The following is an 18233-nucleotide window of genomic DNA, read 5'->3' on the forward strand; positions in this document are numbered from 1 at the left end:
CCACATAACACAGGTCATGGAATATCTCCTTTTAAGACTTCTTCAAGCCCAGTAATTTTTGGTTTAATTAGAGCATATCTTTTAGAAAGACACCTAAACCTAACTGACAGATTTCCTGAGATTTCCAATCCTCCACCTTCTTTGATAATGAAATGCCCCTCACCCTTATTAAAAACAGGCACTTTATTTTCAGTTTGAAATTGACTAGCTTTAGCTTCCAGGCTTTGATCTTATTCTAGCTTTGCCTGCTAGGTTAAGAAGCCCATTTCTGTCCAGTATTTTCTCCCCAGGCAGATATTTCTGATGCACAATCAAGACAACTTTTAACCTTCTAATGAGTGAGGTTAATAGATCATGCTCCTTAAGTCTCTCACTGCAAGGCAGGTTTTCCAGACCTTGAATCATTCCTGTAACTCTGCTGAACCCGCTCCAATTTTTCAACATCCTTTTAGAAATGTGGACACCAGAACAGACACAGTATTGTGATAATGGTCTCACTGGTGCTGCAGACAGAGGCAATTCTACCTCCCTATTCCTACTCGATATCACCATTTATACACCTAAGATTTGCATTAGCTCCTTTGGATACATTGCATGGCACTGGCAGCTTAGCTCTGCCATGCTCCTCTTTAAACTCTCTCTTCCGATTGTCTTTCCTTCTCCTGGGTTTTCTCAATTTGTTTTTGTTTGTACGGAAAAGCAGACATATCGGAGAAATGCTGGGATTTTTGCCTCTTAATAGAAATACAATGCCAATGTCCAGTACCTTCTCTTTCTTGTCACGGCTTCACACTATATCCCACAGCTCCAGAGCAGCCTAGATGAGCCTCACCAGTATCTTGAGAGAGGGGACACGAGCACTGACCATAGGGTTTGACCCAAAACCCACAAAAGTCAATAGTAAGACTCCTACTGACCTGAATGAGCTGTGGATCAGGCCCCACTACGCAAGGAACATAGCAGATTCTCCATCACTTACGTCTTTCTGACGAGACTGAGTTTCCTTCTAATAGATTCTGTTCTCTCTCACCCACAGCTCAATGCAGGAATTATTGGATGAATGTTTATGATCTGGGTTACGCAGAAGGTCAGACTAGACCATGATGATGGTCCCTTCTGATTTTAACATCTAGGAATGTATAACAAGGAGGGGGAGGACTTAGTTTCTCCTCATTCGGGGCTACATCTTGTATTGATGTCACGCACCTTCAATTTCCACTGAAGTCAATGGGAGTTTTGGATACTCAGGAACTTGCAAAATTGGGCCAACAATGTGACAACATTGGTAGCACTAGCTGATCTGCAATTCTGTGACTGGTATCCAGTGGTAAAATATCTTTTTCATGTTCAAACAGAACACTTCGGCATCTCAAGACCCAACCACCTGTCTGTAAAAGTACTCTATAAACCACACTCGTGTACAGGTCTCTGAAATCCCCTATCAATTTTGGATTCTGGAAATGGAATGAAGGAGAGGGAGCTGATTTACAAGCCTATCCTGTCACTTTCAATACATGTATTGCTTAGGTTTGACCCAGCAGCATTTTACCATTAAGCCATTTGGAGTTGTACTGTGCAGTCCGAAGCGGGGGAACATTTCCAAGGCTGCGATAAATAGCAGGATCCCGTCCAGAGAAATCAATTACAGTCGCAGCATACAGTTCTCCCCGTGATGTAATCACAGCGGTCGAGTTGTGCCGAGGGTCATACGGGCATCTAGCCACGCCGTTTATTTTGTCAATGGTTTTACTAAGATTTCCTACCTGTATTTAAAAGGAGACAGAAAGTGGGAGTAAAGAATTTTATAGCCCGGTTGGCTTCTTTAAGCATGCACACAGAATTCAGCCTTTCCTCGAACACCTTGTAAGAATCCCCATGTTAAAAAAAAAAAAACCAGGCATGTAAGAAAATGACATTGTGATTGATTGTAAATCAGTGGTCAGCTCTGCCACATGCAGAGGGCCAGCACACAGCCAGTGTGGTGCATTTGCTTCAGACCTGCTGGCCTTCTGCGGCCACAGCTCGCCAATGCTAATGGAATTGTACCCACATCCATCAGCTGCCTAATTACAATGTCTCTTGATGTCTAGGTCCCTTCTGTTTCCAGTTTTACGTGCTGATGTGTTTTCAGTCACTGGGGACCTGTTCTTGCTCTTTTTAATCCCATAGGGAGCTATCATTTGCTTTGGTGGAACCCTACGGGAGTTGGAATTCCAACAAACAGGGCTGACACACACAGGACGCAGCCTTTTGGTGCTCCCGGCACAGCGGCAAGGGGCAACTACTGATTCTGAGGGGGGAGGGTCTGCCTGTTTGGGAGCCGCCGAATGCCCCCGCCAGTTAGTCTGTGTCAGTTAGTCGGATCCGCAGTTACTAACGGGGCTGCCCCGGAGGACACGGACTGCGGGACCTCGCGGTCCTGCCGCCCGTGTACTCCGGGGCTTTCTCCGCGTCTCCCTGGTCTGCAGACCAGGAAGACGTGGAGCAAAGCCGCGGGGGGCCTCGGGCAGCGAGGCAGCCCAGACGCCCCGCGGCTGTCCCGCTGCTGCCGTCCTCAGAGGCTTTGCTCCCCGTCTCCCTGGCAGACCAGGGAGACGGGGAGCAAGGCCGCGGAGGACCCAGGTGGCGGGACCGCGGTGCGTCTCGGTCCGCCGCCCGCATCTTCCTGGTCTGCTGGGGTGGGGGGGGGGGCGCAGCTAGTACGCCCCCCCCTCCTCCCCCAGCAGACTAGGCTTTTCTCCGGACGCCTGTGGCAGAGCAGCTGGGGCGCTGCCGGTTGGTCCCACAGTGCCGCTCTGGGCGCTACTGGACCAACCCGGCAGCACCCCAGCTGCTCTGCCCCAGGCATCCTGATTCAGCCGCTGCTGGTCAGTTTCAGCAGCGGCTGAATCAGGACGCCTGGGGCAGAGCAGTTGGGGTGCTGCTGGGTTGGTCCAGTAGCGCCGAGGAGCGGTGCTACTGGAGCAACCCAGCAGCACCCCAGCTGCTCTGCCTCAGGCGTCCCCAAGTCAGCTTCTGCTGAAACTGACCAGCGCTGACTACAGGAAGCCCGAGGCAGAGTTGCTCTGCCCCGGGCTTCCTGGAATCAGCTGCTGATAAGAACATAAGAACGGCCGTACTGGGTCAGACCAAAGGTCCATCTAGCCCAGTATCCTGTCTACCGACAGTGGCCAACACCAGGTACCCCAGAGAGGGTTGACCGAAGACAATGATCACGCGATTTGTCTCCTGCCATCCCTCTCCAGCCTCTGACAAACAGAGGCCAAGGACACCATTTTATCCCCTGGCTAATAGCCTTTTATGGACCTAACCTCCATGAATTTATCCAGCTTCTCTTTAAACTCTATTATAGTCCTAGCCTTCACCGCCTCCTCTGGCAAGGAGTTCCACAGGTTGACAACACGCTGTGTGAAGAAGAACTTCATTTTATTAGTTTTAAACCTGCTACCCATTAATTTCATTTGGTGTCCTCTAGTTCTTCTATTATGGGAACTAATAAATAATTTTTCTTTATCAGCCCTCTCCACACCACTCATGATTTTATAGACCTCTATCATATCCCCCCTCAGTCTCCTCTTTTCTAAACTGAAAAGTCCCAGTCTCTTTAGCCTCTCCTCATATGGGACCTGTTCCAAACCCCTAATCATTTTAGTTGCCCTTTTCTGAACCCTTTCCAAGGCCAAAATATCTTTGATCAGTTTCAGCAGCAGCTGACTTGGGGACGCCTGGGGTTCTTAAGTTGATTCTGTATGTAAGTCAGAACTGGCGGTCAGTTTTAGCAGCGGCTGAATCTGGACGCCAGTTCCGACTTACATACAGATTCAACTTAATAACAAACCTACAGTCCCTATCTTGTACGTAACCCGGGGACTGCCTGTACACCATTGCTCTCATTTCCCAGCAAGGTGCGTGAGTAGGGCTGCCAGATAGTTTCTGAAAAAATACCAAAAAAAAAGGACCCCGAAAGTTGTTAAGGAAAAGGAAAAAAAAAAGGGGGGGGGGGGGGGGGGTGGCCCCTTTAAGAAACACTTTTGAGGCTTTTTGGCCCTAACAGGCTCTGCCAGCAGCCGCCCAACATCTTGCCTCCCTGCACCAGGCCAGACAGCTCCCCTGCGGAACCCATTGAGCACCCAGGATTTTTGCCTCCTGGCCAGGAAAATAAATAAATAAATAATAAATCAGAAAGTACCGAACATTTTAGGTGTCTGGTATTTTCTGAATTTTTTTTTAACAGACAAGAGGCGAAAATACCGGACTCCTGTCAAAATACGGACACCTGTCAACCTTACGGGTTGGCAGGAGGAACCACAACAAAAATACCCCACACAATTTCAGATCAGCTGAATTATCTTCAGTATTTATTCTGCAATAGGGAATACTACCATCTTCACCTCAAAGCCAGTCTCTTTCACCGGAACATACCCTCATATCTCCCCACCATCCCACCCCTTCCAAAAGAGAAAGACAATGACAGACCTGTCTACTGGAACACACTGGGGAAAAGGCATTGGTACCGCAGGTAAAAACCTTCTTGCCATAAACAATCAACACTCGGACATAGTTCTGGCATTCCTCCTGAAAGAAGGGAAAATACGAACAGGCTGTGAGAAAGGGAGATTGTCAAGTTAGCAGTTTCTTTAAAAAAACACCCTAATATTTTGTAGATGACGTGTCTAGGCAGCTCCTGTGCCTGTTTTCCATGCACTTGGACAAACCCAAGTCACAGCAGGGCTAAGTTCCCAGGCGTTCATAATGATTCAGGGTAAGACAAATTCCCCACACCAACTCAGGTCACTGAGTGTCAGCAAAGCCTCTATTTACATCTGCAACTGCATCAGCAAACGGCTGGTGGCTCTGCACAGCAATAAATCCATGTCTCCCCCCGCCCTTTTCCCCAGAGATGCTCTTAACAGTTCTGCAGCGTGTGAGAGAGGTCCTGCAAGTCTGACATCAAAATCATGGCATAAGAGTCTCTGTCCATCTTGCACGTCGCAGAGAAATGGATACAAGCAATTGTTCATAGACTACCATTCACAGGGCACATTAGAAATCAAATTAAATTCCATGGAAGGAAACTTGTTAAAAATAATAACCTCATCTCAGTTACATTGGCTGCTTTGCTTTCTCTCCTCCCACTCCTTTCCACCCTCTGTAGATTATAATTTGCTACTAAGCTGAGCCCACAATTGCAGACAAAGCTCCTTCTTTTGTGGGTAGCAATCATGCTGCACGCTCTCCTATCTTCAAGTCCTACAAGCAGCTGATCATTTCCCTGAAGACTTCATTTGCAAGATTCAGTCATGTAAAAACACCCCATATCATTTGCAAGAGAAGAGACTTGCTCAATTGGATAGAGTCCTATCTCCTTTCATATGCTACATGGAAACCAACTCCTTGAAGGATTGTTTTTAAGGAAAGGCTTCCAGCATTAGCTAAGAACAAGGCGCTGATGTTAAAAATATTTGGAGATTTTTTTTAAAAGATACTACCAACCAGTGGGACCTGCACTTTCAGAGCTAGTCTGGAAGCACTTAAGAATTCCATGTGAAGGCTGCACTTTGCCATTAAGTAGGTACTGCCTATCCTCAATTTCAGGTTTATTCTTTCTTCATCAAATATAACAGGGATCAGTAGAGCTTTGCAAATCTGCAGATATCAGTTTTATACACCAACAGCTGGGGATATCCGTGGTTCATTTTTGTGGATATGAATGCGGATGTGGACTCAAATCTTGCATCTAGAACCCTACATATTGTGGATATCCACTTTACATCCATTGGTATCCGCATCCTCGAATGTGGATGGAGATATCCGCGGCTCAATGTTGTGGACGCAGATGTGGTCTCTAGGGACCAGATTTTAAACTCCAAGTGCTCTGGACCTAGAGTTTCAAATCCTAGCTACGTTGATTCACCACTTCATCTTTCAGAAACAGATAAACTGGTTTTGTCTACCAAACAGGACTTTAAATAACAACACCGTTATATGTTCTGTGCTGAAATTAAAACTCTCCTGCTTTTTAAAATTTTTTAATAAGACTAAGGACTTGTCTGATAATGTGTCCCCTCATAGGCCATGTCCAGACTCAGGGTTTTTTTCGGGAAAAGTAGCCTTTTCCCGAAAAAACTTCCCCTGCGTCCAGACTCAAGCCGCGTTCTTTCGAAATTATTTCGAAAGAACGCGGCTTTTCTTTCTATGGCGGTAAACCTCGTTTCACGAGGAAGAACGCCTTCTTTCGAAAGTTCCTCTTCCGAAAGAAGGCGTTCTTCAATGTAAAGAGGCCGTCTTCGAAAGAGAGCATCTAGACTCGCTGGGTGCTCTCTTTTGAAAAAGCGGATTTCTCTTTCGAAAGATCCGCCTGCAGTCTAGACGCGATCTTTTGAAAGAAGCACTTTCGAAAGATGCTTTCGAAAGAGCCTCTTTCGAAAGAAGCCTGCAGTCTAGACATAGCCATACTGTTGTGCTGTGTGATTGGTACCAATTGATTGTTCCCTTCTACCCTACAGGTACCTGCATTTTACTGATGGGTGAAGTATTTCTTGTATACGTAAGTCATAGTTCTGAAATGCAGACTCATAACTCAGTGGGTATTTTCCCTGAACTAGGACTGCAGATTTGAGTTCCCATAACTGTACAGGCCCAAACATTTTTTGGTCACTGCTTGCTATTTAAATAGGCATGGGCCCAAACACCTTTCCCCACAGAACTTTCAATGTAGGATGTGAGGATGATTCACCATCTAACCCAGTGCACAGATTTGTATCCAAATTCCGGTCTCAAAGGGGCGAGCCCAACCCCACCTCTACTCCCAATTCCCTCAGCTTTGAGGGGTTTGTAAACCGCATCTGATTTGAATTAGCCACTGTTGTTTAATCTTTTAGGGGTACCTTGGGTTAGGGATGCACTGAGTCTTGCCTAGGTTCCTCTTTTTATAACTGTTAAACAAAAATGTGCTGCTTTGCCACAGAAATATATTCTGGACCTTCACTTAAAAAAAAAAAAAAAAAAAAAAGCAGCTCTCGCTGCTCAGAAACGAACACTTAAAAAAATGAATGGCATGTAAACTGATGCTGCGAGGTCTTCCTGACCCTGCAGACAGCCAGCAACAATAAGCAGCAGAGTACATGATATGCATTCTACTTCAAGACAATTAGGGTTAGGAATGTAAAATCCCAATTAATCAGTTAACTGGTTAAATGCTAGATTAACCCAGTATTTAACTGGTTAACCGACTAAGCAGAATCCCGGACGGAGGACTGCTCCAGCTCCTAGCCCCACACAGGAATGTCTGCTGGCTCCCGCTCCCAGGACTACACAGGGCTGGATGCCAGTGTCAGCTCCTAGCCCAAACTACACGGGGCAAGCTGCCGGCTGGTGGCCTAGGGCAGAGCTATGCCTCTGCCAGGCTGTGGGCGGGGGTGCTGCTCCCAGTGAAATGGTTCACCATTACCCAGTAAGCATGACCTGGTAAGGGTGATGCTTAATGGGAGACGGGTTACCCATTCACATCCCTAATTAGGATGCTCAAAGCATTGTAACCCAGCTGGTAAACTGTCGATATTTTTGTAAGGGTTTCAATTATGCTCGCTCATGCAAAAATGCAGGCTATTTATCAAAACAGAAGGTGAATGGCTAAGGAACCTATGTTCAGAAGAACTTACCACTCCGGCCTGAACTGGTAACATTACATTCTGGCCTGTGACTCAGCCTGCCCGTTTCTGATCTTGGCAGAGAAGAACATGGTCCGTATGGGATAGTGGGTTAAAACGGAAGCATTTGACAGCTCACATTTTTCACAAAAATGGAATGAGCTGAATCTGCTAATTTTTCCACTGGTGGTAACTGGTGAAAACTAGGGCAAATAGTGAACATTTTCTACATTGCTTGGAAGAGCAAGGGCCCGTTGCCAGGCAGAGACATAACACGAACAAATATAATTTTTATTCCTACAGAATAATTGCTTGCAATCTCTATAGCTTCTTTAACCAAGCTAAGCCTCTAATGACAATAATAATGCTGTGTGCCTCTGAGCTTAAAGCATTTTCCACTTAAAGTATCCACTGAGCTTAAAGCATTTTCCTTGACTTTATTTGAAGCCTCATAACATCCTTCTGAAGCAGGTAAGTGCTGTTCTCCTCTTTTTACATAAAGGTGAGTTATGGCAAAGAGATGATTAGGGGGTTGCCTAAGGTCATTCAGTGGCAGCTCCAAGAACAAGACCCAAGAGTCTTGACTTCTAGTCCCCTCTTCTAGCTACCAAACAGTGCACCCACCTACACATCCCTAAAAATAGTACAGGCAGTCCCCGAGTTACGTGGATCCGACTTATGTCGGATCCACAGTTACGAACAGGGTTTTTCTCACCCCGGAGGATGGGAGCGGCAGGACGCCCAGATGCGCCGCGGTCCCACCGCCCGTGTCCTCCGGGGCGAGAAAAGCTGCTCCGCGTCTCCCTGGTCTGCTGGGGGGGGAGCCCCCCCCAGCAGACCAGGGAGACGCTGAGCAAAGCCGCTGAGCAAAGCCGCGGAGCACACGGGCAGCGGGACAGCCCAGACGCGCCGCGGCTGTCCCGCTGCCGGCATCCTCCGAGGCTTTGCTCCCCATCTCCCTGGTTTGCTGTGTAAATGTACCCTTAGAGACCAACTCTATCTATCTATCTATCTATCTTTCTATCTATCTATCTATCTATCTATCTATTTATCTATCTATCTATCTATCTATCTATCTATCTATCTATCATCAGCTTTTGTAGACAAAACCAACTCATCTGAGGAAGTGGGTTTTACCATGAAAGCTTATGATACTATTTCGGGACTACTAATTGTTTTGCTAGATAATGTCATAGGGGTGTGAAAAAGCCATCAGCTGAGTGGTGTAAGTCACATGGACCTTTGTGCTGTCCACACAAGCGCTAAGTTGGCAGGAAACATAACTTCTGAGGGGAGAGTGCCCTCCTGTTAGCATAGCATGTCTTCACCAACCACACCACAGCAGTGCAGCTGCACCCATGTAGCATGGCAGTGTAGACTTGCCCTAAGTCCCCATGTAGACGGCATTGGGTCAGTGGGGAAAATACTGCCATTGAACTAGCTACTGACTCTCTTCGAGGTGGATTATCTGTGCATTACACTGAAGCGCTGCAGCTGTGCCACTGTAGTGTTTTAAGTGAATACAAGCCCTCAGTTTATATGGCAATTCCTACATTCATACCCTCCCACATGACACATTGGAAGCCACATGGTACGAGTCATTTAAAAGCAGATCAGACCAAATGCTAAAGAATACGCAGTGGGGAGAGACCCTACATGGCAGGTACCGGAGATGGACTCTAATCAGGCCCTGCCTGTTTTTTCTTCTCTAATTCTATGATTCAGTATTTTCCACTGAACTTACACATGACTGACAAGTACCCATCTATGGCACTAGCTGAATGCACAGGAAACATTTCTTGACTGGGATGTGCAAATCTGGGAATTCCTGCTGCACCAGGGTGTGATTATGTTCCCACTTACATCTCTATAATTTAAAGATACTTTTGTGGATCTCACCGCTGCAGCGACAAAGTACACTCAGCTGCAGCAGACTCAGCTGTGCTTGTCATGGGTCTGGGTTTGTCCAGAACAGAAAACACACTGCGCTCCATTGGAGAACTCTGACAAGACAAAACTCTGGCTAGTAACGGTGTAGGGGGAAGTCCCTGAGGAGCACAGTCATTCAATGCGCACAGGCAGCCCTCCCCAGGCATGCCCCCATGGGACTCTCAGGAAGAGTCAAGCAGATTATCCCTGTGTTCTGTGAGTGATGGAGGGGGAAGAGAAAGAGCTTCCATGACCCCTTGGTGGTTTGCTACTCTGTGTCAGCTACTACTATTAGCCCTGACAAATTCACAACACCTAACACGTTACTGTCATAGCATTTATCTATCAAGAAGGTTGTGTGAGACTTCACATGAAAGTTTATATGCCACTGGTCTTCATCAACATCTCTTGACATGCTTACAAATAATATGTTAGAAGTTGCATGTACACACTAAAAGTACGTTTGAACTATATAAGCAGGAAGGAGCTGATAAACAAGTTTCTCCCAGACAAAAGAATATGAATCTACCTAGTCTTGGATGAAATTTAAACAGGATGAGCCAAACCCAACAAGAGGTACATTTGCATATGTGACACAGAAGAAGACCAAGTTCACTAGAGGATGGGAAAGCTGCAGCATAAGAATCAAGGGAGAAGGATCTTACCTGGAGGTACGCTTCAAAAAGAGGAAAAGAACCATTTCACTGTCTATCACTGAGAGGAAGCAAAAAGGATGGTGATTTTTGCATTAATAAAAGTTGGAGCCTGGCTCCCGGGGCAGGGCTAGTGACACTCAGAGGTTGCTTTAGGTGAGCAACTTTTTTAGGCAAGGATTGTTGCCCGTCACAGTTATGTTTCGTCTCTTGAAATTGTGCTTTAATTGTACCCACTTCTGTTTCCACCATCCTTACTCGGTATCAATTAAACCTGGGTTTCACAATAAACCTATGCTTGGTTTTATTAACAAACAGCACAAAGAAGAATTTATGAGTGAATCCCTTGCAGAACCACAGAGGCTGATGTGTACACTTTCTCCATGGAGACAGCAAGCTTGGTTATTTCTGTGAGGTCCAGAGGCAGGGGCTGGATGTTACAGGAAAACACTCTTTAGGAGGGCTCAGGCTGGGTGCACCTAAAGATGAATGGCAAGGAAAAAACAAAGGCTGGGAGAGCTTGTGAGGATACAGTTCGGGTGGCTCACAAAGTGGAGTGACAGGGAGTTGTCACCTCGTTTATCACCAGCAAGTCTCTCTCTGTCTGAGGCAGGGGTGAAGCAAACTGATTTATAATCCCTGAACATGTGGAAAAAATATCACACCTTCTTGTGGCCTCTTCTCCCTCCGGCGCATCAGCTCTCAAGCTCAGCTTTCCCCCTTCCATTCATACTAGGGATGGGCAACCACAAATAACGGGTGGGCTGCATGAGAGCCTCCCCCCCTTCACCTCAGTGGGTCACAGCAGCCCGCAACCCAGTGGGGCACCATCGGCAGCCCAGCAGGGCCCCTTTCTGCTCCCCCTCCCAACACACCTCTTGTGCACCAGTGCACCAGAGCCCTGCACTTACCAGCTCCTTCCCTCCCTCCCAGCACCTCTGGAGGAGTCACAAATTGCCTGATTCAACTCAGTTCCCACACCACCCCTCCCTCTCAGAGCTGGCATGCTGCGAATCAGCTGTTTGTGGCATTCCAGCTCCAGGAGGGAAGAGGAAGAGCAGAGACAGAGCACAGATCAGGTGATTCACAGCTCCTCTGAAGGTGCTCAGAGGGAGGGGGAGGCACAGAGGGTCCATGGGCCGCAGGTGGACCCCCAGTAGGCCACATGCAGCCCCTGGGCCAGAGACTGCCCGCCACTGATTTACACCAAATAACCACCTTAGCACAACCTCTGAGCTATCGTCCAAGGTGGACTGACTGGGTCAGTGGGACACCTTACCAGGCCAACTGAGTGACCCAAGACTCTCCCTCAAACAACAGCCACACCCAGCTGAAAGGAGCACCATTAATAATGAACTGAGCCTCCTCCCCCATCCCCCATAGCTATATAGTACATAACATTAACCAGCAGAACTCCACGCTGCTCCCTTCAAAGCCATTTCACTTTAGACTGCAGCAAAACAGATTTAATTTATTTGTTGCAGTCCACCCCTTTTGTTAAAAAATCACCTCTTTGCAGGCTGCTGAGCCTGTTATTAATATGCTTTCAGATATGTATATTTATTCCCTTAGACCAGCAATTCCATTAATCAGCTTCACCTGCATCCCAACCAAGCTGTCTTTCCTTGGTGTGCAGCAGGTACCAAGCAGGGATTTGCTAATGATTTTCCAGACAGTTTTATTGCAATGGACGTCATATCAAATGGCAGCATCAATCCTGCACTGCCAATTTAACAGTAGAAGGAACATGGAATCAAGTCTTTAGAAAAATTATAATAAAGGGGCAAATCCAGACTCATCTCCCTGTTAATCTATATCCACCCACCTAGGTGTTTATATGGCCTCTGTTATATCTGGTCCATGTCCTTCCCCAGTGGGAAGGCATGAGCTAAAAATAGTTCAGCACCAGTGTTCCCTGTAAGCTGTTTGGGAGGCCACCCAGGAGAGATTCAAATGCTGCCCAGCTGATTTTCAGCATGCCCACAGCCGCCTGCAGCTGGCAGGATGTGTTTCTATTGATGGTGCACACCCACACATGCCTTGGTGCATACAACAAAATTTATTATGCACGTGGATGGAAAAAATTAGAGGGCATATAGCTCAGCACTCACCCTAAGCATTGTGTTCAGAATGCTGTCAGTCTCCATGGGAGATGCAAAATGACCAGTGGAGGAGAGGGGACATTCTGATTGCTATGCAACCAGAAGGAAATCTCAGCTAAAAAAATACTGAATGCCAACCACCTCGCTAGTGACAATAAATGTGTCCTGGACTTAATGGTGGCACTGCTTCCTAAGTCCTTCCTATAACTCAGGAAAGCCATGCCCTCAATGTGACATGATGCGCTGCCAGCCAATAAGTGGACACTTTAAGATGTTGGTTTTAACCAAGCCCAAAGTGACTTGCACCTGCCCTCCTGAGAGACCACTCATGTAATAGGTGATCAGTCAGGTTACTACAGTTATTAATATTAGGGCAATATATGAGCACCAAGTGCCTAGTTAATATTTAATCTGTGACCTGTATTCTTAGGCTAAAGTTCCAGGCACCTTATGGTAAAATTTTCTAAGCTACCCAAGGGAACAGATTTAAACCCTCTATTGACATGAACATAAATGGGATTTGGCCACCCTAATACCTTGGGTGGATCTGAAAACCCCTCCCTGAAAAGCACAAATAAATACAAGTGTGGATGGAGGAATTAAAGCAGACAGGCCAAGTAACTTCGCCCAGGCTATGACCTGTAATAATTTTTGTTGCTCTTCTCGGGACCCTTTCCAGTTTCTCCACATCTTTCTTTAAATGTGGTGTCCAGAAGTGGACATACTACCCCAATCGAGGCTGATCAGCACAGAATGAATCTGCAGTACTCCTTCCCATTCTATATGTGTGAAACTGAAAAGTGGAGTACTCTGTATTTGTCCTTATTAAACTTCATCCTATTTACCTCAGACCATTTCTCCAGTTTGTCCAGATCATTTTGAATTATGACTCTAACCTCCAAAGCAGTTGCAACCCCTCCCAGCTTGGCATCATCTGAAAACTTAATAAGTGTACTCTCTATGCCAATATCTAAATAGTCTGTGATGTTATTGAGCAGAACCAATTCCAGAAAGGACCCCTGCAGTAACCCATTTGTAACCCCTTCCAGCATGACTGTGAACCATTGGTAACTACTCTCTGAGAATGGTTGTCCAGCCAGTTATGCACCTGTCTTATAGTAGCCCCATCTACATTGTATCTTCCTAGTTTATTGAGAAGAAGGTCATGTGAGACCGTATCAAATGCTTTACTAAAGTCTAGGTATACCACATCTACCACTTCTCCCTTATCCACAAGACTGGTTATCCTATCAAAGAAAGCTGTCAGATTGGTTTGACATGATTTGTTCTTTACAAATCCATGCTGGCTGTTATCTATCCCTTATTATCTTCCAGTTTTCAGTTGAATTCTTTAATTACTTGCTCCATTATCTTTCCCAGCACAGAAATTAAGCTGACTGGTCTGTAGTTTCCTGGGTTATTCTTATTTCCCTTTTTATGGATGGACACTATGGGTACATCTACACTGCAAGGCTATTTTGGGAATAAACGTCCATACAAGCCACCCAGTATTTTGAAATATTTTTCAAAATAACAGATGTGCTATTTCGCCATCCTGGAAAACCTTATTGCATGAGGGATAAGAGTTGGCTAGAAATTGTGCATTATTTCAAAATTTGGCGCTATGTAGACACACCAAATTTCAAAATAAGCTATTTTGAAATAGATTCGCAAATTGTGTATCTTATTTTGAGTTTTGGGTGCTGTGTAGACGCACCCTATATGTGCCCTTTTTTAGACCTCTAGAATCTCTTCCGACTGCCACAGCTTTTCAAAGATGACAGCTAAAGGCTCAGATACCTCCTCTATCAGCTCCTTGAGTATTCTAGGATGCATTCCATAAGGCCCTGGTGACTTGAAGACAACTAACTTTTCTAAGTAATTTTAACTTGTTCTTTTCCTATTTTAACTTCTAAACTCACCCCATTTCCACTAGCATTAACTATGTTAGGCATCCTGTCACCATCAATCTTCTTGGTGAAAACCAAAACAAAGTAGTCATTAAGCACTTCTGCCATTTCCAAGTTTTCTGTTATTGTTATTCCCTTTTTACTAAGCAGTGGGCCTACCCTGTCCTTGGTCTTTCGCTTGGCTTCCAATATATTTGTAGAATGTTTTCTTGTTACCTTTTACATCTCTAGCTAGATTCAGCTTGCTTTGTGCCTTTGCCTTTCTAATCTAGCTCATAAATACTTGCATGATTTGCTTATATTCATCCTTTGTAATTTGACCTAGTTTCCACTTTTTATATAACTCCTTGGATTTATAGATCATAGAATCATAGAATAATAGGACTGGAAGGGACCTCAAGAGGTCATCGAGTCCAGCCCCCCGCCCTCAAGGCAGGACCAAGCTCCGTCTACACCATCCCTGACAGATGTCTATCTAACCTGTTCTTAAATATCTCCAGAGAGGGAGATTCCACCACCTCCCTTGGCAATTTATTCCAATATTTGACCACCCTGACAGTTAGGAATTTTTTCCTAATGTCCAATCTAAACCTCCCCTGCTGCACTTTAAGCCCATTACTCCTTGTCCTGTCCTCAGAAACCAAGAGGAACAAATTTTCTCCTTCCTCCTTGTGACACCCTTTTAGATATTTGAAAACCGCTATCATGTCCCCCCTTAATCTTCTTTTTTCCAAACTAAACAAGCCCAGTTCATGAATCCTGGCTTCATAGGTCATGTTCTCTAAACCTTTAATCATTCTTGTCGCTCTTCTCTGTACCCTTTCCAATTTCTCCACATCTTTCTTGAAATGTGGCGCCCAGAACTGGACACAGTACTCCAGCTGAGGCCTAACTAGCGCAGAGTAGAGCGGCAGAATGACTTCACGAGTTTTGCTTACAACACACCTGTTGATACAACCTAGAATCATATTTGCTTTTTTTGCAACAGCATCACACTGTTGACTCATATTCAACTTGTGGTCCAGATCATGTAAGATTTCCTGGTTAAGCCAATGTGGTCTCTTGCCATACTTTCTATCTTTCCTACACAGTAGAACAGTTTGCTTTTGGGCCCTTTATAATGTCCCCCTTTGAAAAACTGCCAACTGTCTCAAGTTGTTTTTCCTCTTAGCCTTGCTTCCCATGAGACCTTACCTACCAGCTCTCTTAGTTTACTAAAGTCTAGTTGAGACTCGCTAAATCGAACTCAGAGGGTTCACTACTAGTACTCCTGCTTCTGCAAGGATTAAGGGAAGCAGATGGGAACACTGTGGGGATGGTGGGGAAGTGCAAAACAAGGTACATCGACTCCAGCTATGTAATTAGTATAGCTGGAACTGTGTATCTTGATTTGATGTACCCTATGGCTAAGTCTACACTGGCCCCTTTTCCGGAAGGGGCATGTAAATTTCACCAGTCGTCGTAGGGAAATCCGCGGGGGATTTAAATATCCCCCGCGGCATTTAAATAAAAATGTCCGCCGCTTTTTTCCGGCTTTTAAAAAAGCCGGAAAAGAGCGTCTAGACTGGCCCCGATCCTCCGGAAAAAGTGCCCTTTCCGGAGGGTCTTATTCCTACTTTAAAGTAGGAATAAGACCCTCCGGAAAAGGGCACTTTTTCCGGAGGATCGGGGCCAGTCTAGACGCTCTTTTCCGGCTTTTTTAAAAGCCGGAAAAAAGCGGCGGACATTTTTATTTAAATGCCGCGGGGGATATTTAAATCCCCCGCGGATTTCCCTACGACGACTGGTGAAATTTACATGCCCCTTCCGGAAAAGGGGCCAGTGTAGACGTAGCCTATGAGTGTAGACTTGGCCTAAGTCATTTGCCCAAGGTTATATAAGATGACTATGATAGAGCAGGGAACTGAACCCACTCTCCTAAGTCAAAAATTAGCACCATAAACCACTGAACCACCTTCAGGCCTTATTGTGAGACCACTAAGCAACCCCTGTCTGCATTTAGTGCTTCTAACAGTTCAATGTCAATCTGGCTAGCTATTGTCCCCAAGAACTGTAAGGTTCTGCAAATACAAGGCCAACTGAATGCATCAAGGTCTTCTAAGCAATGGCTCAAAATTCGTTTGAGCTCAACTTTTCAGAACATTATTCTCTTCTGAAATGTTTGTCAAACTCTGCCATTTGATCTGCAGGAATAGAAGAGGTAGTAGAAGAACAGTTGCTCAGACCTTTGCTTTCCACTGACATAACGGTAAAAGGATAAAAGAGAAATTATCACATGATGTGTTCAGCTAAGTGCATGAAAATCACATGCTAGGTTGATCGGTGTCTTGACAAAATAATTTTTGGTTATAAATTCAAGTACAATGGAACAACGGAATACCATTTTACTCTTGTGCACACCTCAAAAGATTTCAGATTCAACTCAGTGTCTTGAATTTTTAAATTCTCTCCTATTTTGTTTTATGTTTTCTTTTTCCTGAATTCATCTTTTGCTGGCTGGCCAGATTACTTGTTTTCCTCCAAAATGCATCTTCAGTGATAATGGCACTGACCTCTATAATATTTTAGTCAATGTCCTAGGACACTTACGTTGTTCAACTCCAAGTTTACAGGAGGAGACTTAGTAATAGAGATTGGTCCATGTTGCAACATGCAGGCTAACTTTTTGGAGCGTTTAAAAATGAAATCAGCACGTGGAAGGTAACAAGCTAATATTGGGGTTAAGGCACCAGTCTGGTACTCAGGAAAGCTCAGATCAATACCTGGCTCAAGCCCCACACAGGTGCCGGCTTCTTCTGGGCCTTAGGGGTGCTCAAACCCACACGTTGCCCCAGACCCTGCCCCCAATTGACTCCTTCCTCCCTCCTTCCCACTCTCACTCCACCTCTTTCCAACACCTTCGTTCAGCCTTGCCCTGCCTCTTCCTGCACTGTAAATATCCATTAAAAACGTTAACCGGTTCAACAATATAATTGTAATTGTTTAACCAGTTAAGCACGTGGGTGTGACCCAGCTAGCCCACTGCAGGTAGGGAGCACTGCTCCAGCTGGATGGGGTTGCACTTCACCATGGGAAGGGGACTGCTCTGGCCAGCAGGGGTCCCACTGGCCGGGCCGTAGCATGTGGCGGGCTGCTCCTCCTCCCTGGCCCTTCGGTTAACCAGTTACCAAGAAGCATGCTGGTAAGGCTAATGCTTACCAGGTAACTGGTTAACCCTTCACAGCTCTACTCTACACTGCCACAGATTTCATGGATGACCTTAGGAGAGCTGCTTCATTGGTCTCTGCCTCAAGTTCCCTATGTAAAGCAGGGACAATAAATACTTCCTTTGCTTGACTGTATGGTTTAAACTGAGCTTTTTGTAGCAACGACTTTAACAACTACATGTATGTACAGATTCAAGCACAGTGGGGCCCCAGGCTCAATTGGGGCCTATAGGTGCCAATACAATAATAATACTTGGTGTAATACAATAATACTAGATATAATATAATAGTAATAATGTAATAATATAAGTGTAATACAATAATAATCATTTTAAACACCCCAAAGTTCCCAGCCTTCAAATCCAGGGATTTATTTGGGTTTCTTACAAAGACAATGTCCATTTGCAAATTGTGGATGCTCATCTGAGCTTGAATCAAAAACACCCACAAATTCAGGTGTGCTGGACTCTCTATATGCCCTGTTTTTGGTGTGAATTGCATGCCAGGAAGCTGGACCTGTCTGATAAAAAAATAAATATTGTGATGCCCTTGATGCAGAAAATTGTTCTGTGTCATCAGATCAAACACTGCTGTTTGAGGGAATTATAGCTGGACGTGCTTGTCTGCAATTAAAGCTGAATGCAAACTGACCTGGCAGAGCGCCAGAATCTCATGGCTTCCCACCAAGAGTAAGCTGACCTGATCAGTCTCAGCTATATAATAAATGTTACTCCTGGTCTGCCACCACTCTTCTCTCTGATTTGTCACAAATTATGCCCCCTCC

The 18233-nt window shown here is 45.4% G+C and overlaps 1 protein-coding gene across 10 annotated transcripts in view; it reads right to left on the reverse strand.

Annotated features, from left to right (window-relative positions):
• Positions 1 to 18233, reverse strand: part of SEMA5B (semaphorin 5B) — a 381163-nt gene that overhangs the window by 93409 nt on the left and 269521 nt on the right. For all 10 annotated transcript variants that reach the window (XM_075933113.2, XM_075933119.2, XM_075933111.2 and 7 more), the window contains 2 exons: positions 4477 to 4575; positions 1550 to 1763 (listed from right to left, as the gene is read on the reverse strand). In XM_075933113.2, coding sequence (XP_075789228.2) covers positions 1550 to 1763; positions 4477 to 4575 — 313 coding nt within the window. The remainder of the gene's footprint in view (positions 1 to 1549; positions 1764 to 4476; positions 4576 to 18233) is intronic.

This window comes from Pelodiscus sinensis, chromosome 7, assembly GCF_052426305.1.
Source record: "Pelodiscus sinensis isolate ZL-2025 chromosome 7, ASM5242630v1, whole genome shotgun sequence".
NCBI lineage: Eukaryota > Metazoa > Chordata > Testudines > Trionychidae > Pelodiscus > Pelodiscus sinensis.